The sequence below is a fragment of the Carassius gibelio genome, chromosome A2 (genome assembly GCF_023724105.1).
Source record: "Carassius gibelio isolate Cgi1373 ecotype wild population from Czech Republic chromosome A2, carGib1.2-hapl.c, whole genome shotgun sequence".
NCBI classification, from domain to species: Eukaryota; Metazoa; Chordata; class Actinopteri; order Cypriniformes; family Cyprinidae; genus Carassius; species Carassius gibelio.
The window spans coordinates 5,765,722-5,789,461 of NC_068372.1; the positions used below are offsets into that span (position 1 = coordinate 5,765,722).

The 23,740-nt window shown below is 36.5% G+C and overlaps 1 protein-coding gene across 2 annotated transcripts; it reads right to left on the bottom strand.

Annotated features, from left to right (window-relative positions):
• Positions 1-550: 550 nt before the first annotated feature.
• On the bottom strand, positions 551-23,551 carry LOC128024897 (gap junction gamma-1 protein). Of its 2 annotated transcripts, none has more exons than XM_052610781.1 (2): positions 23,474-23,551; positions 551-4,180 (listed from the first exon to the last, which is right to left on the bottom strand). In XM_052610781.1, the coding sequence occupies exon 2, from the start codon at positions 4,149-4,151 to the stop codon at positions 2,907-2,909; it is 1,245 nt and encodes a 414-aa protein (XP_052466741.1). In that variant the 5' UTR covers positions 4,152-4,180; positions 23,474-23,551; the 3' UTR covers positions 551-2,906. The 2 variants fall into 2 exon arrangements, with proteins under 2 accessions (XP_052466741.1, XP_052466731.1); XM_052610771.1 differs by lacking the exon at positions 23,474-23,551 and adding an exon at positions 8,502-8,793.
• Positions 23,552-23,740: the final 189 nt, after the last annotated feature.

Consider the following 23,740-nt stretch of genomic DNA (forward strand, 5'->3'; position numbering starts at 1 on the left):
TTGTGGGTGATTTGAGAGCGCGAAGAGCACGAAGGATACACATGTGCATCCTTTCCTGTGTATGGGATATTCTTCAAACGAAGGACTCAGTCCTTGTTTGAAATTCCGAGGATCCTCGACATTGGAAAAGTCCTTCGATTGATGTCGATGACATAGCATCCTCGAAATACTGGCTTCCGAGGATCCTTCCTTGACATTGAGAAACACCTATTGTTTTCAAATAAGCCTGCAGGACTTGATTAGTTGAATCAGGTGTGTTTAATTAGGCTTGAATCTCTGCAGGGCTCCAGGAATTGAGTTTGACACCCCTACACTAAAGCCTTCATGATTTCAGTCGCAGACGGGAGACAGATTTGTAGTGCTTCCTTCAGGTTTGATGATCATTCTTCCTTGGGGCAGAATAAAGCTAATATTTGCTTATCCAGTGTTATTCATATGCTTATCCACAAGTACATTATCCATTTACATTTATATGTTTAGCAGATGCTTTTAGCTAAAGGAACTTACAAAAGAGGAAGAATAAAGCAGTTTGTCAAAGAGCAAACAATACTTGTAATAAACAATGGCATGTTTATTAGACAGGCTTGTTATCAATGTGCTTATCCATACATACCTTACCCAGGCACAGAAGTAAAATAAATAAAATAATAAAAATTCTGACAACTTTTGCACTTTTTTATGAAAGTGTACATGGATCTCCTGTGTCTTTTTGCGGATTACCATTCGCATACGTGAATTTATAGTCCATGTTTAGATACTGTTTTCACTCCATACACACTCTGTTAGTTTATTCATACTTTCCATTGTTTTGTTTTTTTACAGTAATCAGTGAAACGGTGCTACTAATGAATTTACATGCTACCTGTATATTGTCTTTTCTGAAGAACGTTATCCCCTCTTCCTGTTTTAAATATTTTGCTTGAGCATAATACTAATACACATCTCTGAAATAATGTTTAAGTATACAGTATACAAAAAAAAGACATTTATGTTGATTAGATTAGAAAAAAAAAAATCAAAAGATAAAAGCTGAATTTAATCAACTCCACCCGCTTTAACAAGAACATGGCAAATCATTTGAGTGAATTGTTCATGAATTTGACATTGAATAAAAATTTTACGATTTTCAGTGAAAAAATGCTTTGGAAAACTGCTTTGGAAGACTTGAAATTTAACACACAAGTCACATAGATCAGTCCTCATTCACTGTCACTGTCTTCCAACGGAGAAAGAAAGTTGAGGTTCGATAAATTTTGGCGTGAACTGCTCCTTTAAAATACCTTCGTAAGACAACTTATCATTGCAGTCTCAATCCATTATTTTAGTGCCACATAATATTAATGCATATATATTCTATAAATGCACAGGAATATTATATGTCCAGGTCATATGCACACCAAGTTTTTTTTTTTTTTTTTGATACAGAAGAAACCAGGAAAGACAGAATCATCTTTTTTAGACTAATTAAAGGGATACTCCACTAGAACTGTCCCCCATGCCATTCTAGATATGACTTTCTTTCTTCTGAGGAACACAAACAGAGGTTCTTAGAGAAATAGTTCATCTCTGAAAGACCATATAATGTAAGTGGAACGAATCCCTTAAAGTTGACACTTCAAAAATAAAAACTGTCAAATGCAGGTCCTTAAGTTCACACTTGATGTGTGACGTAAGTGTGTTGTGAAACTTGTACAAGAAGTGACACGGACGCAGAGGAGTGTCAGTTTTACTATGCACTTATATCATGCTGACATTCACAACAGGCTAATATCTGATAGCAATGGTTTGAAAAGTTGAAAATAGTATTTTCTATCATTCATCTTCAGTAGACACTGATTCATCGACAGGAACTGCATGGATAACCATTGTGTTAGTTTTGCGTGGTTTTTGAAGCATCAACTTTGAAGGACCCATCCACTTGCAATATATGGACTCACATAGATGGATTATTTCTCCACAGAAGAAAGACAGTCCTATATATCTGGGATGGCATGAAAGTGAATAAATAATAACAATTAAATTTTGGGCTGAAATATCCTTTTAATTTAAAGACTCTGTTCCAAAACCTTGTGAGCCGTCTCATTTTCTACTGTCTTTTAAGCACCCTATACAAAGAGAAGCTACTTTACATACTGTAGGTAGTAACAATACTGATCAGCACAAACAACTAACAATTGATTGCAACTGAATTCAGCGAGCCAAAAATACATTTAGCACATACAAGGTGTGTGAAAGTGCTTTGATCACATTGTCATCATAATGCATTCTGGGATTACTTTATCCATAAGGTATCCATGTGAAGCCTCAGAATCTGGCCAAAATGAGGAATTCTATAATGCAGGATAATCTTGCTGATTACAGACTGGAACAGCCTTTGAATCGCCAGTATGCATATACTTTAACACTTAGGGATAGGGTGGCAGCTCACTTTGGTTTTGAACTGAGCCACAGAATAATACTACTACTAATAATAAAAATAATAGGAGAAGATATGTGAACATATAGCTCTTACAGCTACAGTATAATGACTATTTGAATGGAGTAGATACATAGGGGTTGTTCTTAGTCAAATTAAAGCAATGATCCATTAAAGAATAAATTGTTTGACAGACTTCCAATATGGTCAATACACTTGCATGCATTTGAATTTAGAGAAACGTCATACTTAATATATGTAACATACTGTATACTATATCTAATTATTCTGAGAAATAGAGAACACAGTAAACCAATGTAAAGAGCTTACCCTTCTACAATATATTTATGTTTCAGTATTGTTTAATCTTCAACAGAACTTGGGTACATAATGTTCAATCATGTCACCTCACTGATTTAAGTTTGCATTGGCTGGAAGAATGTGTTTTCTGAGGATAATGTTTCATGACTAGTCAGGTAAGAGTTTAACACTAAATCCACACAGATGTCTTTCCATTATTTGCTGTTGTCCCTGCCCTCTCAGTGCTTGCTTTCGGTCGTGCACCCTGTTTCTCCTGAGCTGTATTGACCCGGTTCTGCTCTGTCATTGTGCCACCAGACACAGGGCTGCTAGCTCTGGAGATATGAGCACTTTTCGTGTTACATGTCTGAAACGCCATGTCAAGTTGTTCCTGAGCTACTCGTAAATGGTGATGCAGAGTAGCCAGGTCAGAGGGAATGTTCTCATCAGGACTTGTGCAATGCTGTTCTGGAATCACTCTGGGCATGTTCTGCTCCTGTAGGATGATGCTGTTGGGAATGCGACCCGGTTTGTCAGATTTAACGACCAGGTTGTATCCAGGCGGAGAACTAGAAATGTTTCTGGAGTAAGGGTAGCCGTATGGAGGTTGTTGAGCATGGCTTCGACGTTTACGAAGAGTGTCACGGAAGGCACCAATTCCCAAATGGAACATCTCACAAACATTGAGCAGCAGACAAAGACAGCTCACCACGTACATGATGAGTAAAAAGATGGTCTTCTCGGTGGGTCGTGAAACGAAGCAGTCTACCTTATGCGGACATGGGATCTTGTTGCAGACATACGAAGGGTTAACACGGAAGCCATAAAGGAGATACTGACCAGTGAGGAACCCCACCTCAAAGATGGCACGGGATAAAAGCTGAAGCACATACATCCTCATCAAGCCTTCTTGCACGATCCTACGCCGGCCATCATGCTTCGCTGGATCTTGGCATTTGCCCTTGTCTGTCTCTGGTTTGACCTCCTGCTCATCCAACATGTCTTCTTCATAGATCATTGGTTCGGCGTCGTCTTCCTCCGAGACCTCCTCTAGGTGGTGCCCATTTCTCCACCGACTGTGGCAGTTCCTCTTTTGATAAATCTTGTTCTTGCACCGTTCCTCCTCTGAGGCACGGGCGATCTTATGAATGGCGTAACCCAGATACATGACGGAGGGGGTGGATATCATGATGATCTGGAACACCCAGAACCGGACGTGTGACAGCGGGGCGAAGGAATCGTAGCATACGTTGTCACAGCCGGGCTGCTTAGTGTTGCAGGTGAACTTTGTTTGCTCATCGGAGTAGATTGACTCACCTCCCACAGCGGTCAAAACGATCCGGAAAATAATTAACACAGTCAGCCAAACTTTCCCCACAAACGTGGAGTGGTTGTGGATCTCCTCCAGTAGTCGAGTGAGAAAGCTCCAACTCATGTTGGTGACAGAGACTCTTTATTTATGTTCTGCAAATAGGAGACAAATGAGCAATGTAAGCCAAAAATGTTACATGCATACTGTACATTAACAAGATTAAAATTGCAGTTTTTAACACAAAATACTTATTTGCTGCAGCTTCATTATGAGGCAACATTCTGTTGATGTTTGCAGGGTGCATGATTGAGATATCAAAAAATAGATATAACAAACACTCAAATATCTAAAAGATAGGGTGGCCATATGCACCGTTCAAATGGGACACGTCCCAGCCAGGAATTTAATATTGCCTAAAATATCCAGGTTTTGGCTCTTTGGACTGTGCAGGTTGATCGTTGTGTAACATTCATGAGAACTATAAAGAGCAGAGCAGACAGCTCCTTATGATTTCGAATCGCTTTCACGTGTTTGTTCGTTCATTTGACTTAAAGCATTGTGGCGCACTTTGTTGTTTTTTTTTTTATTTGTGCGCAGCGACACTTCAAGTCAATTGAACGAACAAACACGTGCGTATATTTGCATCGCTTTAATCGTTCCCTCTAGATCTCACCTTCTCAGACGCAGCCCCACGATTGGTCGATTATATACAATACCTGCATGTTATTGGTCAAACTGCTCTGGATGTTTTAGGCATTATTAAAATCCTGGCTGGGATGTGTCCCATATGAATGGCGATATGGTCAGCCTACTAAAAGATCTTAAAGATAGTTGATATTTAGATAAACATGTCAAGCATGGCAAAACTGATGGGCAAAATGAGACATAACAGATTCACACACTATATGTATTTACATTTTTAGGGAATCCAAATAGGCACCATACACCCTGAAATCTCACTTCAACTTGTCAGCTTTCAAAGTAGAAAATTATGATAGTAGATGATCCATTTTTAAAAAAGAGTCATGAATTGAGAAATCACATTGTTTATGATCTTTTGAAATATAGGAGATCATTGTATTATAAAACCATACTGCAAGTTTCAATAGTTCAAAAACATTCACATTAATTCAAAAACACTATATTTTTAAGAATGTACACAAATCTGTCTTGTGCTGCAGCCTATAATCATAAATCACACTGTGTTCATTTCATTTAGCCCAGAGGGGAACTGGCCCCCTGAATGAGCCTGGTGTCTCCCATGGCTTTTTGTATTTTTTTCTCCGTTTCTGTCACCCGTGCTAACTTTGGGTTTGGGTTCCTTGCCACTGTTGCCTCTGGCTTATTTAGTTGGGGTATAAAAGACACAAATTTTTTTAGAATTTTATTGTTTTGACTGCAGTAAGACTATCGGTTGGGAACAAAACATGAACTGAATTGAGCTGAACAAAGACACTTTTGCTACAGTAAAGCTGATCCTGTACGATGCCAGTGGACCCAAGTTTGTCAATGCGCCTACAATCCCAAGCCTGGTGTTCTTTTGCTCCACAATGCTGGATTCCTTCATTGTGTAAATAAAGACTGTTAAAAATAGATCCTTGCCTTAACATCACTCTCTTCTGGACCAACACGTGACTAGTGTAAAGCTGAAAGAACACCTCTACTTTTCTTCAATAACTGATTGATGTCTGATGTTTTTGAGGTAGTGGAGAACGAACATAATGGACTGTGCTTCATGTATATTTATATGCATAATACATGCATGTATATTTAAATCCTTAAAATAGCCTATCGCAAGTTAAATACAATAAGAGATATAACATTCTCCGTATCAATCAAATAAACTGCAGAAAGGAGCACTGTGAATAATACAAACTGTATAAACACCTTATACTCATTATCAATGAACTTCGCTCTGTTTATTCCTGGGAAATGAGAACACACAAACTGGTATAAAATGTATAGCCAGAGTAAGTCACTTTGCATAAAATAGTCAGCTAAATGCATACAGAGAATGTAAATGTAACTCTTCTTGGATTAGGTACTGTATCAATAGTTTCCTATGGATGTTGTTTTGTGTGATTTTTCTGTTTCTCAGGTAAGTTAACAGGATGTGCAGTTCTTTGATATTGCTTGTCAGGAAACGGTGCAGCGAAATCTCTCACTACACACAAATCAAGTAATTTTCGAACTAGTTTATTTCAGGTCACAGAAGAATTGTTCCTAAACAAGACCCTAAGGACAAAACTCAGCCACAAAATTTCAGTCAAAGCTCAGCCCATGGGAATGTCTGACAGAGATTATTCAGAACATGATCAAGCACATAGGGGTGAGTCTTCAGCTCTTTGGAAAATAAGGCAATAATATTATAGAAAACATTACAATTCATGAATTATGACTCTTTTCATGAAAAAAAAAATTATACTATTTGAAAAATCAAGTGTATTAAACGTTTAGTTATTATTCAATATTTACTTACTTTTATATAATTATTTACTATTTTAATTATTTACATTTAATTTAGATGTTGTACTAACCAACCCCTGACCCCAAACATAACCAGAAACTCGATTTTTTGTTGTTGTTTTTTTAACCTAATGTTTTATATTCTGGTTCTTGATCCAATTGTGAGCTGGTTTACTAATTTGTTTGAAATATTATTTATTTTTTCCCTTCTGCTTTGGCTGTTGGAAAAATATTGCACGAAGAAATGAAACAGCAATACAATAAATTAACAAACAGATTACTGTAAAAATAGTATTATGGAGTTACATTCACTAGAGTTGTGTAAGGGGGGGGGTTACTTCACATAATCTGCACTGTGATATCAAAATCATGTTGCATTGTGATACAGTATATGTTTGTAATGTTTGTTAAAAAAAAAAAAAAAAGGGTTCTCCCTGAAATATATGAACTGGCCCCTGTTTGTGTTTTCAACATGACATTCCCTAATGTGGGATTTGCCTTCTCCCATACCATCTGAATCTGCACGAATGGCTGCCACAGGCTCACATTGTGTATCTTAGAGGAAAGCAAGGATATCTGGACACAAATGGTACTCACTATTCATGGAACCTCAGCCTGAGACACCTCAGGGAAAATAGGTGTTTGGTTGAGTGGATACTTTCAAAGGAACATGTGAAAAAAAAGTGTGCAATCTTTAAATGCAGTTACTAAGAGCTCAGTAGGGATTTGAGTCTGAAATGAAATGAATAATTTTGCTCAGTATAATTGATGGGATGTTTTCTGTTATCAGGTATCAAGGTCAATTTAGATAAGGTCATTTTGAGTTCAATTATGGTTGTGCATTATTATTAGTCAATATTTTGCCACTCAAATCATTATCAGTCAATTAAATACAGTATAAGTCCCATTGTTAAAACTGCATTTTACATTAGATTCAGTATCTTTCATAACCTTATTACTTCAATCTCATTCGTGGAATCATATGTGACATTAAAAGACTTTGGCATACTGGCCCAAAAAGTTGTCTTCTATCTCTTAAACACACTGTATAAGCCACTGTAAGAATGTATATGTGTAATAACTGCATATTACAAAAGCATTGAGTAAACGTGCAGATCATAAATATAAATATGTCAAAGGATGACAGAGGAGGCTGTCAAATAAAGACAAACAATTTATATTGTGTTATAATAATTACCCCATTCTCTTTTTCCAGAAGTTAATATTACAGATGAGATTTGAAAAAGAGATTAGATGATTCTGTAAATATTTACATGTCTGTGAACAGGGACTAAATCTTAGGCAGCTACAGTACTTTGTGAATCGGTGCATGTGTGCTATCTGTTCTGTCCATAAATCTGCAAAACACAAACAAAATGAAAGAAAATCTGTACCACAGTGTGCAACTAAACACAAATATTGTCACAGCCAATTCAGTAAACCTAGCTGTGCTTGATTCGCCATAGAATTAAACAAAGAAATATGCCCTTAATTAATTAATAAAATCAGATGGCAGTATTCTTTCAATCGGTCTTTAAAAAAAAAAAGTTATGAATTTTGTGATAAGAATGAATTTTATAACATAAAAGTTGGTTATCTACATTTCTATGTTAATGGTCTTTAATTAAGTTGATGACATTATATATTTCACAAATTTGTTCATGTTTCTTTAAATATGACTTAATTGTCTTGTAATTAAGACACTTAAAACATATTCTACATGAACAACTGCAAAATGTAAAAGTTAAATGTTTCAAAGTCAGAGACCAAGCAGTTCGTTTTCCATTAAATCTGGAATAAACAAACAAAAAGTTTAGTTTTGAAAAACAGGGGTGTTGTTTTAATATGAATGGATTTTTTTCTGTATTTTGAAATTGAATCTGCATTGCGTTCCATAAATAAATAGGCCTATGTTATAAAAAGACAAAAAAGTAGTGTGATTTTTAGATCGCAGATATCATTCGTCTCTCACATGTGTTATAGACTGCGAGTAAAGTACATACGGACCTTGGGAAGCAGCGCCGAGGAAACACCTCCCGAGGACGCGCGCTCCATCCGGTCATAACTTTCCGCCAAACTGCAGCGAACTCTCAGCAGTCCACTTCAGGTGCGCTCAATGCAGCGGTCGCCTGTCCACAGTCAAGTGAATATCGTGATCCATGATTATCTAACAGCCACAGAGAGCGCTCAGCATCCCGCGTGTCCTCTGTGGACAGCGCACGAGAGAGCGTCAGTCTCATTGACGCCTCACGCTCATCTCTGACTCGAGCTTGTTTTGCACCCACCACCGGGAGAGGAAATACAAAAAGAAAGAAAAAAACTGCGAGAGAAAGTGTTCCTCCGGCTAATGGCCCTGAATCAAGGGTTTAAACTCCCAGACTGACCGCTGGTGTGTGCCTCATGCACTCATGCGCTGTCAACATGTAAAATCACTAGAAAATAATGGTACACAGAGTAGGTTTACTAAAGAAAACCTAAAATGTTTTAATAAAAGTGTGACTGACCTGTGTTGTGGCTCAGTGTTTATGAGGTCCATTAATAACCAACAAAACCTAAAAATATAAATTTAGAACACAATTATCTTTTTTTTTTCTTCTTCTTCTTTTTTGCATTACCCAGTGAACCACAATTGCATATTTTGTTTCTCACAACCCAAAATATAACATTTTGGGAAGTGGCCACAGCGTGTATCGAATTGCATTTCACAGAGGCCAGAATCTTATGTCCTGCATTAAAGTAAACAAGGATTATTACTGTATTTCTTTCATCCAATGAAATAATCTATCCTTAGAAAAAGAAGTGCCCATTCTGTTTCACCAAAACACCTGAGCAGCTGATCAGTGACCTGCCACACACTGCCGGAGAGCTCTATCTGACTGATCTCTGATCATCTGTAAAAGCTTCTAACATGCTTCATCTTTGTGTTTTCCTGTCACATCACTTGACCTCCACTGAGTCCAGGAATAACATTGGTGATTGTGAACTGTTGGCTGTTAAGATGGCCTTGGAAGAGCCGGGACATTGGTTGGACAGGGCTCAACATGCATTCCTGGTTTGGACAGATCATTGCAACCTGGAGTATCTCCAACAAGCTAAACACTGAATCCTTATTAGGCTCGATGGGCCACCGATGGGCTTTGACTGGTTTGATTTCCCTTTGTTTTACCATCCAGGCACCAAGAAGATTGTTGAACTTTTTCATTAAAGAACTATTTTTTCACCATGTAATTGATTTTCAGGGGCTTTTTTAACCCTTTTAAAGGCATTTTTAGAATTACCTTATTAAATGTATTTGTATTTTTTTTTTAGGTCAAATATTCTTCTAGTATTTATTTAATCAGTTAGAATACTGTGGGCTGGTATCACTAAAACTTTATCAACATCTGTTAGGAAATTACATGTCATATTCTCATAGGCTACATAGACAAAACAAGCTAAGAACTGTTTTAATTTAGTTAATTGCTTTTTACCTTTTAAATTTGTTTTTTACTTTAATTTTGTTTTCATAGTAGCGTGAAAAACAAAACATTGAACATTGAAGCACTGAACATTTCCCATCCCTGAAGTTGTCAATGACTTTAATCATGATTTTTTTTAAATATTGTTTTGCCTTCTTTTGTTGTATAATTTTTTGTTCATTTTGGTGCCATTTTTGCCCTATTCCCAGTTTATTTCCAGCCCTGCAGAGAACTAAAATTGTAAATATTCTATATACAACTGACTACACTTGAACGAAATTTTTTATTATACGAATAATTATACTTTGCAGCGCATCAGAAGAAATGATGCAGTGTTGTATTTGCTGTATAAACCTGTAATTCTAACCAAATTAATTGTTGTTCAGACCAACATGAATGCACAAAGACAGAGCCAAACACTAATATCTTCTTGTGTTATGTAAGTGTTGTAATTTTTTTCTGCTCATCACATCTCTACAGAAGAAAGGCTGTTGTCTAGAGGGAGTGCCTTACTCATTCACAATAAACATAGTGCTATGACAGAGCATTGTATGTTCAGTGAGCAGAAAACTATCCGTGGACTTTCATGGACATGTGTGAACTGATGCCCACTCACTCAGACGGGCCATTGGCTTCTATCCTCCAGAGACCATGCCTCTCTGCCCTCTGCCATGACAGAACGCATCCAAAATCTGTGTCTACAAAAATGCAAACAACATATGCAATCACCAAAATCATTCAAATAATTTCATATGCAATCACCAAGCATCAAATATAAATAAATAAATACTGATATTGTATGCAAATGTACAGTATTGTTCAAAATAATAGCAGTACAATGTGACTAACCAGAATAATCAAGGTTTTTCGTATATTTTTTTATTGCTACGTGGCAAACAAGTTACCAGTAGGTTCAGTAGATTCTCAGAAAACAAATGAGACCCAGCATTCATGATATGCACGCTCTTAAGGCTGTGCAATTGGGCAATTAGTTGAATTAGTTGAAAGGGGTGTGTTCAAAAAAATAGCAGTGTGGCATTCAATCACTGAGGTCATCAATTTTGTGAAGAAACAGGTGTGAATCAGGTGGCCCCTATTTAAGGATGAAGCCAACACTTGTTGAACATGCATTTGAAAGCTGAGGAAAATGGGTCGTTCAAGACATTGTTCAGAAGAACAGCGTACTTTGATTAAAAAGTTGATTAGAGAGGGGAAAACCTATAAAGAGGTGCAAAAAATGATAGGCTGTTCAGCTAAAATGATCTCCAATGCCTTAAAATGGAGAGCAAAACCAGAGAGACGTGGAAGAAAACGGAAGACAACCATCAAAATGGATAGAAGAATAACCAGAATGGCAAAGGCTCAGCCAATGATCACCTCCAGGATGATCAAAGACAGTCTGGAGTTACCTGTAAGTACTGTGACAGTTAGAAGACGTCTGTGTGAAGCTAATCTATTTTCAAAAATCTCCCGCAAAGTCCCTCTGTTAAAAAAAAGGCATGTGCAGAAGAGGTTACAATTTGCCAAAGAACACATCAACTGGCCTAAAGAGAAATGGAGGAACATTTTGTGGACTGATGGGAGTAAAATTGTTCTTTTTGGGTCCAAGGGCCACAGGCAGTTTGAGAGACGACCCCCAAACTCTGAATTCAAGCCACAGTACACAGTGAAGACAGTGAAGCATGGAGGTGCAAGCATCATGATATGGGCATGTTTCTCCTACTATGGTGTTGGGCCTATTTATCGCATTCCAGGGATCATTGATCAGTTTGCATATGTTAAAATACTTGAAGAGGTCATGTTGCCCTATGCTGAAGAGGACATGCCCTTGAAATGGTTGTTTCAACAAGACAATGACCCAAAACACACTAGTAAACGGGCAAAGTCTTGGTTCCAAACCAACAAAATTAATGTTATGGAGTGGCCAGCCCAATCTCTAGACCTTAATCCAATGAGAACTTGTGGGGTGATATCAAAAATGCTGTTTCTGAAGCAAAACCAAGAAATGTGAATGAATTGTGGAATGTTGTTAAAGAATCATGGAGTGGAATAACAGCTGAGAGGTGCCACAAGTTGGTTGACTCCATGCCACACAGATGTCAAGCAGTTTTAAAAAACTGTGGTCATACAACTAAATATTAGTTTAGTGATTCACAGGATTGCTAAATCCCAGAAAAAAAAAATGTTTTTACAAAATAGTTTTGAGTTTGTACAGTCAAAGGTAGACACTGCTATTTTTTTGAACACACCCCTTTCAACTAATTGCCCAATTGCACAGCCTTAAGAGCGTGCATATCATGAATGCTGGGTCTTGTTTGTTTTCTGACAATCTACTGAACCTACTTGTAACTTGTTTGCCACGTAGCAATAAAAAATATACTAAAAACCTTGATTATTCTGGTTAGTCAAATTGTACTGCTATTATTTTGAACAATACTGTATGTATTATGCAAATGGCAATGGTTTATCATGATCAGAGAAGACATTTGCTAGATGTCTTAGTCAATCTGTAATTATATAAAAATAAATGAATTCAGAATTCTTAAATTAAAAGTAATCTGTAAAAGTTCATCATTTACACTCTCTTTTGTGGTTCCAAACCTGCTTGAATCTCTCTCTCTCTCTCTCTCTCTCTCTCTCATGTAACACAAAATGTGAATAGTTTATCTATTCCATGTAATGAAATGGGGACTGGAGATCAAAATGACCAAAATGGACCTTCAGTATGATGTATATATAAGTATAACACAACAGACCGAGAGCAAATCCACCCTTCTTGACTGTCAAGTGTACATTCATGACATGATCTAGTGTAAAAGGTGGAGTTTGGGTTGACTAAATGGGCACAGTCTCCAATAAATGGTGGTGAATGTAGGTTTAATTAATAATTTATTTCATTTGTAATATATGTAATGAAAAAAAATATTTATTGCGATCTACTGACTTACAACATCATGGTTGTCCAGGACGTCAATTCATACTCCACTATATTCCTCAAAAATTCTCCTTTTGTGTTTAACCCCTTACTAGTAACCCCCCTTTTTTGGCATGGAGACCGAAATTACATACCCAAAATAAAAAGGTTTCTGCTCATGATTCTTTCTGACTAGATACATATTCAACATATGTTCACAAAGCTGACACTTTAAAGTTTACTGTTCAGGAATCAGAATCACTCAGACTGTTATGATAATAGAGATATATAAGCTCAAACATAAGAACAAAAATAAAAATATTAAAAACATATGTTTTAAATGTATTTAAAAAAATGTTGATGTAGGAAATGAGTTTGAAAACACAGTGTAGCTAAGGCCACAAGTCTTCCAAGAATTCATAAAAAATTTCATAATCGAATCTGTAAAACTGTGAATTTTATGAAATATTTTCTAAGGCCATGTCATGTGTGTTTTTAGAGAAGGCTAATCAGATTGATTTATGGCCCTTGTCATCTCTGTAAGATCTCACATGTAAACACTGATGTGTGTTTTATATGTGTGTTTGGCTGTGAAAACTGCCCGTTTCATGATTGTATTGTTCTCACCAAACGAGTCTTTCACACCTCCGCCAAGTATGACACATTATCCGCATTATTCTTTTATCATTATTCTTTTGTTTTTATTCCACCTTTATTAGCCTTGATTGTGGTTTTTCAGGCTTTACAAAGCAACGATCTCACTTCAGTCTCTCTTTGCATTTAGCCCTTATTTATCAAAAGTCTTACTATAAAAATACAACAAAACATTTTCTTACGACCTTACGTGAATTATTGAGACAAAAATGCATTATGAAGAAGAAAAGCACCTGCTATTAGTAGCATTGGTGCTAACGTTAGCATCAAGCTACATCTGACAATTTATGAAATTATTAGTACACTTTTACTCAAAACTCACTTTAAACCCCGATCGAGTGTTTATAATAACTTCCTTTAGCGATCAGGGGTGGAATTTGGTCGTTTACTGTTGTAAAAATATGTTTTTTGTAGCCTTTTTCATCGCTGCACAAGTTAGCATTTCCGATGTACATTTTCGATTTTTTTTATAAAAACGCCCCAGATCTCAAGAAATTCTCATACCAAGCTTTACTATCGTAATCGCGGGTTTATTATTCGGATATTTTGTGTGTACAGAGGTGTTTCAGTGTTGTTTCGGCCAGATAACTACCAGGAAGTGTGCAGGAAGCATGTGACACGATGGGGCGGTGTCCAGATATGAAACTAAGATTGACGTTTGAAAGACCCAATCAGAGTCTGAGTCACACACCGCACAAGCTGTGACTACTGCACGCACACACAGATCGCTGGGAGAGGCTGTTTATCATCTGATCGCGTAAATCCGTGGAAAATGAATAGAAATGACGATTCTGTCTGAAGAAATATGAAGTAAACATCAGTAAATATATCCATATATCTCCGCAGATATGCATCTTTGGTCTGTAAATCCTTATTGACGCTGTTCAGTGAGTCTATGTGAACACAAATAAACCGCTCTTGACGTGAATGGATATGAGTGAGTTGTGAATTTCTATTCAAAATGTGGCATAATACGGATTTATTATTTTGCACTCCTGACATAAATCACTAAATATCTGTCACTGCAACAATGTTTTATCAAAATATTGGTCAAATATCGAAGCTTGAGTCTTTAAACTTTCCATTGATGCACAGTTTGTCCAGATGAAGTAAGACAGTGATGTTTAATGTGCTGTGAAAGTGAAACAATAATAAACTGGGGCCGTCAGCGATGTTTGCACGCAAAGGGGTTAACAAACAAACAAACAAACAAATAAATAAATAAATAAAGCAGGTTTGGTATGAGATGGGAGTGAGTAAATGATAACAACATTTAGATTATCACTTTAATTACATGCAAATTCATGCTATTATTCATTGTATTTTTTATTTTATTTTTTGGTTGCTGCATCACAATGATATAGCTGGACTGGCTGGTGAAGTGAGCAACCAGTATTTGTTCTTTCTAATGTCATCTTTAGTTTCTCCAAAAATCTTAAGTTGATGGGGACGGTCTTAGGTCGCAGATGTCAGGGTTTATGTAATAAATCAAGTTCAACTGAGAAGTGCCCTCAGAGAAACACTGACACAAAACCCTCATCTAAACAACAAGCATGTCTCTCCAAAGTCCTTCCAAAGAACCGCTTCCATATACTGACTCTCTCTGTGACAGACAAATACAAACACACACACACACACACACACACACACACACAACCATCAGCTAGCGTGGCGGCTAACCTATAGGCGTTTTTTTGTTGTGGCAGTCTCATTTGGTTACATCTCCTCACTGAGCCAGGCTCAGGGCTGCCTTTGGGTCAGTGCCACTTACAGAGTTTGATAAAAACATGAATCTACTGAGGTGACTTAGAACAACTGCCCAAAGGTTCATGCCAACATTGCCAGAGAAACTTCCCTCTGAAGTCTGAAGTCTCTCATCCGGCTAGCACTATAATCAAGTACAGAAGGACATCGCTGGACCATCACACAAATTACAAGATAATGTATATCTACAGCTGCAGCCAACTCTGCATGCCGTTACAAACACATTCTCATATCCAAGATCAGAGCGCTCACTTAAACTGGTTGTTTGGGGACCAAATTTAATAATAAGATAATATAAGATAATAATAAGATGTTTCAGAGACAGAGCAAGTTATTACATTTAAATGAAAGATTACATTATTTCTCTACTGGATACTATATACTAATATTCAGTGTACAATAAGTATAAAAGTAGAATTTTCAGCACCTTAATCTGCAAAAGATTAAGAATGATAAAAATTTATTTGTACTTTTGTACTTTTCTGGTTCCATCACATATGATGCTATATTATAAAGCTCATAAGTTTAATGTATCCTAGAGTTAAATGAATCCATTTAGAAAGTGTTGAAGCATTGAGACACTGCGGTCTAACTGAACTCTGTCAAAACACTTACGATGTCACACTGCCAGTGAGCTCTTGTGCACTTCTGACATTTCAAGTGGCAAATGTTCATATTTATGTAAACCCTGGAAATGTAAAATCACAGATTATAGCAATTCAGTAATTATCCTCCAAAACTTAGCTGCTGAAGGAAATATTTTCCTGTCTGTTCAGTGATTTATAAAATGCTTCACTTTCCTTGCATAGAACAGTATAAGTGTCTGGATAGAAATGGTTTCATCATGAAACTGTTGACCATATTTCAGACAAGACCGCTAAAAACATGTAAACTGTAAAACACATTTAAATCGCGGCTATCTTACTGAACTTTGTTGTTCTGGAATTGTTAACTCAACATCTGCAGATGTCAAATAACGGAAAAGTGAGAGGTTTCCTGGATAAGAATCTTTTTTTCCATTTCATTTAGTCCAGCTAAAGTTAAAAACAATATTTCATAGACAGCAGTTTAACAGACACTGACCTTAACTACATCTGATTTTTAAAGTCACTGATGAGCATTACATATAGTAAACATAAAACTAAATAAAAGCATTGATAGATTAAACTACATATTTTGAAGAAAATGTGAGTGTGTGCCCATGCAAAACTCGCCGCCACAGGTTAACTGTTATATTTTGTTGCCAAGCCATTGCTTTTAGCATGCTTTTATTCAATATTTTGGTCTGTAGACATAGCTTGTGTTAAGTCTGTGGATTTTGACTTTTTTTGTTTAAAGCAGCTGTTGCACGCATGCCAACACAATCATAGACGCTGCGCTCGTCACACAGAATAGTTTTTAACACTCAACTTCAGCAAGCCTGGGGTTATTTCTCTCTCACATGATCCTGTCAAAACTGCCCATGTCATGCGGGGGGTGAGGCGAAGCCTGAAGACTCTTCTTCACTCCTGGGTTCACCAGAGTTGTAATAGCAACAGAGAGCCAGATCTCCTCCTCAGAGCTGCAGCATTCTGGATGAACTTACCCCAGGCCTCCCCACTTCAGCTCTGACAGCAATAACAGCCATCACTGACTAAGATTATTAGCTCACGACTGCTATCTCAGGCCATCATATATCTCATGACATGAGCGGTATATATGAGCATAATTAAAGCAGTGATACTGATAAACATATTGGAAGGCATGCTGGTCCCAAAATATTTGGTGGTAGTTCCTGAGAAACAAAATTTCCATTTGTTAGATTTCCCTGATTCTGTTGAATTGCACAACATAGCCTTTGTACAAACTTGTGAAGTCCATGTCAGCTTGAGTGCATGATCATTATCGCAAACATGAGAGATTTTCTCTAGAAATTCCCTAGAATCGACTTTCAACTCAAATTGACATGATGAGAAACTAATTTGTAGCTAGAATTCAAAATAGAAGCATAGCATTATGGCAAATAACAGAAAAAAATGAATTCTCTTTTAATTATTATTCAGTACATACACATAAATGTATAAACAGTATCAGAATTTGCAACTTTACTAATTTGACCACTAGATGGCAGGCCTTGTAAAATTTAGAGCTTAGAGTGACTTGCGTTTCTTCATATACTGTGAATAGGTTAATGGTTCCCATTTGTGTTCATTTAGAAAGATCCATAACCAAAAAAACATATTTATTCAGTTGTACTCAATTAGCTGAAGACAGAAAGTGTGTGTGCGAAGAAGAGTGTGACCTGTGCTCTAATGTCTCAACAACAAATAACCTCACAAACTGATCACTTCCCTAAATCCCCATGGTTGAGTAGTAAAATGAAAACCACAATAGCTTTTGACATAACTGTCATTTTATGCTGCAAATGACAACACTCGAAGAGCGCTTGAACTGACTTGTTGACTTGTACTAGGAAACTGTCTGGATATATTCTGATTGATGGTTTATGATAAACCAAACACACTGTATTTGTGCACTGTAATCCAAATCCTCAGAATCTGTATCATTGATCTGCATGAGGAACAGACCCAAATGCAAGTCTTTATTAAGTGATATTTCTCTAATCATCAAATTCTGCACTCATAAGAATTTTTTTAAGATGGAGCCTCAAAAAGTATTATGACATTAAATCTGTGTTATCTAAAGCTCATTGGCTTTTGTTTGTTTCATCACCAATTTGAATGAGATCTCACGATTCAGAGTCACATCGGTTCGGCTCTCCAGCTCTGCTGTGGTCCTTTCTCCACCAGATCTATCGTGATCGAATTATAATTATAATTTAGTTGTGAGCAAGCAGTAGGGCAGATTTATGATTAAACTAGCCAGGTTGTGACCATAAGACCCTAATTAATGATTTTTTTTAATTCTGAGAACATCTAGATTAATGATATATCTAAATTACAAACGCATCTAAAACGATTATCAATCTAAATAGAATCTCAGATTTTTTTAAAGATCTAATTTGAAGTAGAGTTTGATTAAATTAATAATGGGGTTCAAATGTTATTGACTGGATTTTAAAAATGTTAAAGGACTTCTTCCAAAAGCACAAAAAATAGATGAATGTGCAGGAAACCATCACTCACTTGTAGGTGGTTGTTGTATGTAAACAAGAAAAACGGATATAAACCTTCTCTTGTAAATGTAGGAGCAAATCTAAATAAAGTTTGAACTTGTCACATGTTTTCCATTGAAAAGGTCAAAAGCCTCATTTCCAAGTTTATCTTGTTTAATGTTATAAAGCTTAGAGAATATACAGTTAATTCATCAGTATATGTATACAGTGTCCCTAAATATTAGGATGTCCACTTAAGCCACACCTAATGATGTATGAATGTTATTGTATGAGATTCAAAATATAGTATTTATTTTAAAAAAGACATACGCATAAGCACATTTTGCAGCAAACATTTTTCAAACAACCAGTAGTCAATAGCTTGCTTGATTGCTTTCAAGTCAACACCGAGCAAAGAAATAAACTGTACTATTTTAGTCAGCTTCAATAGCTGATGCTATGTTATAATGGTGTAATACTACAGAGTGGCTACCAGCACTTGAAAGTAAAAAAAAAAAAAAAAAGAAATGGGAAAAAAGAAACAAAAAGCATTTACAGGTAAGACATAATTAATACACATGGCTACCACATGTCTAAAGCATATAAAAGGAAATATAAATATATATATAAACTTAATTCATTGAAGTGCTCAGGTTACACAAGCATATATCAGCAGCTCATTGGTCTTCAGTTCAAGTCAGAACTGTTTCTTTAGTTCACTAACTGTTGGAGGAACTGAAAAAAGTGATTTTGGAGAGTTGTAAATATAATCTGTGGAAACCATAAAAAATGTACATGATTATTGCAGCCAGCCAACGAATTCTAAAGTAATGGGTAAATTCTACATATGCTACCCATTCATCAACAGTAAGAACCATCACATAGAAAAATGCAGTAAAATATACCCCCAAACCGTGAGTTTTTTTGCTTTAAATTGCGCATGTGTCAGTCCGCGTTTTTGATTGAGTGTGGACTCATATAAACACTGAAGCAGTGTTAAAAGTAACACTGAAGCAGAGTTGAGGTTAATGAGATAATTAAGAAATTAACTGGGTCATGATTGACCATTATTGAAGACATCTGATGCTAACAAGCAGACTCACCAAACTAGAAAATTTGTGTGTTACCATTATAGTGGTCAATGTTTCCTTTAGTTGGGTTCTTGAACCTTCAGATGTTTACTTTAGACTTTGTGGGGCCGTGTTAACAGAATGATAACAGACAGACCAGCGCAAAGACAATCATGTGTGCTATTGATTGTTGTTTGAACTAATTGTCATGGAATTACCTGAATGCGTCAGTTCAGGTTTCTTTAATGTATACATAAATTAGGTGGGGGTTGGGGATAGGAATCCAGCATTTTTTAGCTTAATATGACATGTTTTTAAAAGTTAGTTCTACATAAAGAAAGAGTTATTACGTTTAGAAACAGAGACATCAAGAATCAGCGTGAGCATCACAACAACGGTGACCATCAAACAAGCATGTTGTACCCAATAAAACTCATCCATGGCTCCCATCATGCATTGCGGCATGAATAAATTATGAGCTGAACTGTCTTTTTAACTTTTTAATAACTAAATTTTATTTTTGCTGAGATATTTTTTACCTAATTTTAATGAGTAAGTAGCTGTTGAATATATACATAAATGTGAGGTATTGTTACCCAATTTATGTAAGGATTTAATAGCTTTTTACTTCAGATAGTTTATTCTCAATATATGGGATTAAATCTACCCCACCAAAGTCGATGCAAATTGTTACCTCACATTTATTGAGTAAATTCTATAGATTAGTTTTTACAGTGTGGATGGCTAATGACACTGCAAAATCCAGCATCATAGGATCATATACACATATTGGCTTATTTCGAGAAAGTGAGTTTTGATTGTGTAACTTGTAGATCTGCACTGACTCAAACCACAAACAGTTTCAGGCAGTTCAGTCCAACTGATCCATCGATTACAGGTAATAATAATGTTGCACAGACTGATCGTTTCACTTCATAAGACCCCATTATAGCATCAGGAGTCAGGGGTATTAATTTTGCATTCATTGATGAGCTTTTTTGACTCTCAAAGTGATAGCCACCGACTTGCATTTTATGAAACACCAAGGACCAAAGTTTCAGATTAATTTCTTCCTTACACTTCTTCTGAAGAAAAAAAGTGACTGACATCTTGAATGGCCCTTTTCCTTTTGGAATTTCCTTTTGGGTTACTTTTAAGAGTTAGAATGTTCTTCAAAGCTGTCTCCAAATGTTCAAAAGGACACCCCATTAAACCTTCTAAGACTGTAGATAAATCCCAAGAAGAAACATAAGCTATATGGAAAGTTCTCAGCCGTCATCAATTGGTACATGTCCAGTAGTGTAACTGGTGTGGCTTTAAGATCTCAGCTGTCTGCTGCTAAATACCTCCCCATAAAAACTCCATCAATTGGTACATGTCCATGTGGCTTTAAGTAATGCCAGCACTGAACGAACAGAAAAGATTTCAAAATGACCTCCATTAGAAAATAAGCAGGCCTTCGATGCAAAGGATAAAAAAGAGACAACTAAAGGGAGCACTGTCCTGTCTTGCTCGTATTGAAAGAGATCCACCTCTTCCCTGATGTACCTTGCAGTCTGAGGATGCAACCTCCATTCTCCAGGCCTCAACTCATGTTTAAGTCAGAATCTGCTCCCAAATTCAACTGTCCGAGGATATGCACTGCCCTGAGTGACAGAAACTTATTTTGCATCCAAAAAAAGTGTGTGCTAACCTCCACATGAGGCCAGAACACATTTCCCCTCGATGGTGTCCTGACAACTTCTTAACACTCTTGAATGTCCTGAAGGAAATAGCTCAAAACTAGAAAAACTGCCATTGTTTCCAGGCAGTTTATGTGCCATGTGATATGATCGCCCTTCAAAACTCTGGAGGCTGGGAAAATTTTGTAAACAGCACCCCAACCTACTTACGGGGCATCTTTCGTAATCGACTTCTGTTGACAGATTCCACCCTAAAGTCAAAAACTGGAATTGTGAAAAGCGAAGCCCTAATGGTAAAACCACTAAAGCCATTGACATGAGAGCTCAAAATCTACAACCTCTAAATCTACAAAATCTACAAAATCAGGCCTACAGGAATGTCTTGCCCTGTTCTGATTCGTTCAAAGGTGAATAGACTTATCAAAAAGTAGTTGACAATTACATAGTGCATGAGTTCAACTCCACACATATACATCTTAACAGTTTGAGTTCCACATTTCATCAAAGACCTTTTTGTGATCCTGGCACCACAAATGTAAAAAGCTATTAAAGAACAAATGAGTAGCACACATTTTACTGAATAGTTTAAATATTTTAACCCACACAGCAGTTGCAAGCAAGTGACAAGTTCAAACTAGATGAACATTTATGGGAAACTGTGCAGTCATACCACTTATTAAACAACATTTTGACACATATATAATTAAGGGGATTAAAGCTCATGTGATAAACAAGCTTTTACTGGTTATTATCAAGTAGCAACTCATGACTGACCAATCACAATCAAGTATTCCACAGAGGTGGTAACAATGAAACATTGTCGTCTGGTAATGGGAGGATTGGAAACTGCTGAAACACCAGCACTGAAGAGCTCACATAACCCCAGTATATTAAGTTTGGTGAACTGGAAAACAGAGGGCAGAATCCCTGAGCACAGAAATGGCATCTTAATGAAAAGAAGCTCAACAAGTAATGAAATATCAAACACAAGTGAACACAGTGTGTTTGTACCTCTTTGAACCTGCTTAAGTACACCCTGGCAATCATTGCTCTGGATAAACCTTAAAAAAACAAATCTAAAACTGGTTGTAATACCCAAAGTATAACTCCTTCAAGGGAGGTTGCCCAGCCACCATTCCCGGCCCCAGTATAAACAACAGTAAAAGCTCATGATATTAGTTTACAAAGTGCTCATTAGATGTCCAAACAGTGAAAATGTTTCTACTCTGGTGTAATGTTTGGGTGAATCTATCTGTTTTGCAATCTGCTCACAGTGAAGTCCATTACCCTCATGTTTGTGCCTGGCACTGTCAGTGGATCCAGGCCACACAAGAGGCAGAAAGGACTCCATTTTAGGGTACCTTTATACAACAACAATGTACTACAAATGGAAACGTTTTTTCCTTTGTGTTTTTGAAGTTTCTTGTACATATGACACTGTTATCAAAATGATTCTTGTTCACATGGATATGCAAAACAGCTAAAAATGCTTAATTTATTTTCTGATACTAGTATTTGATATTATTTTTAGCATAGGCAAAAAAGTACAGAATACACTGCCATGGTACCTTAGTGTTTTAGGTCATTGTTGTTGTTCAAACACCGCATTCGGTTACAGCATAGCAAAGAACTCTTAAAAAGCTTTTGTTGCACACACTAGAGACACTCAAACCTGAACAATCAGGGTCACTTTAGGTAAAAATGCAAATTAATTGTATTAAATTACATGCACTTATTTTTTATAAAAAGGTTTTCAACTATGTGAACATTTTACTGTGCATATTTAAATAGTTGAAATGTTGTACTGCCATTGTTTTATTTCATGTTTGATTGTCTATTAAATTTTGAGCAATAAACATTTTTGTGGTTTGATTTTCAGTTAATTATAATAGCAACAGGCACTTTTTTCCAACTTCTGAACAGTTAAAGACTGTTGCAATGGACTCCTCTTATATACACCCTTAGATAACACATTTAGATTGCAGTTTACATCAACCAGGCGTGTATTGTAAAATATTAAATCAAGCCATTTTTTTTACATGCTGTGAAAGCACATTCAACTTTGTAAGCACATTGCATACAACTTTTTGTTTGGAAGACAGGTTGTGATCTGAGAAACATCTTCTGAGTTATAGCATCCTTTGCATAAAAACACATTATCCTGATTATTTGACACTGGAAACATAAAGACAGAACCTTGTACCATTAAACATATTAAATAATGTTACAAATGCAAATAACAACATTGAAATAATACTTCTTCAAGATAATTTTTCCATAGTATATGCAGAATAAAACACCCAAACACTGATAAATGCAGAACACACTGACTAGTTCACATACCTCCCCATAACGATGGCAGATCTCTTCACTGATTCTTTGTATAATAAGCAGGCATTGATCACCAACCCACAACTTTTGATACCATCAGACCAGTGAGGAGCAAAAAGACACAATGGATAATTTTCCCTCTAAACCATTCACCGCCAAGTACAGGCAGTGACCACAGGCCAATAGAGCCATTGTTCTCCCTTCTGTTTGATTGTGTATCTATTGTGGTTTCCGGCGTGATTCAGTCAGAGAGCTCTCATCTCAATAACTTTCCTTTAT

Coding starts and splice junctions, on each gene's coding strand:
- LOC128024897 (XM_052610781.1), bottom strand. CDS start 4,151: ATGAGTTGGAGCTTTCTCACTCGACTACTGGAGGAGATCCACAACCAC.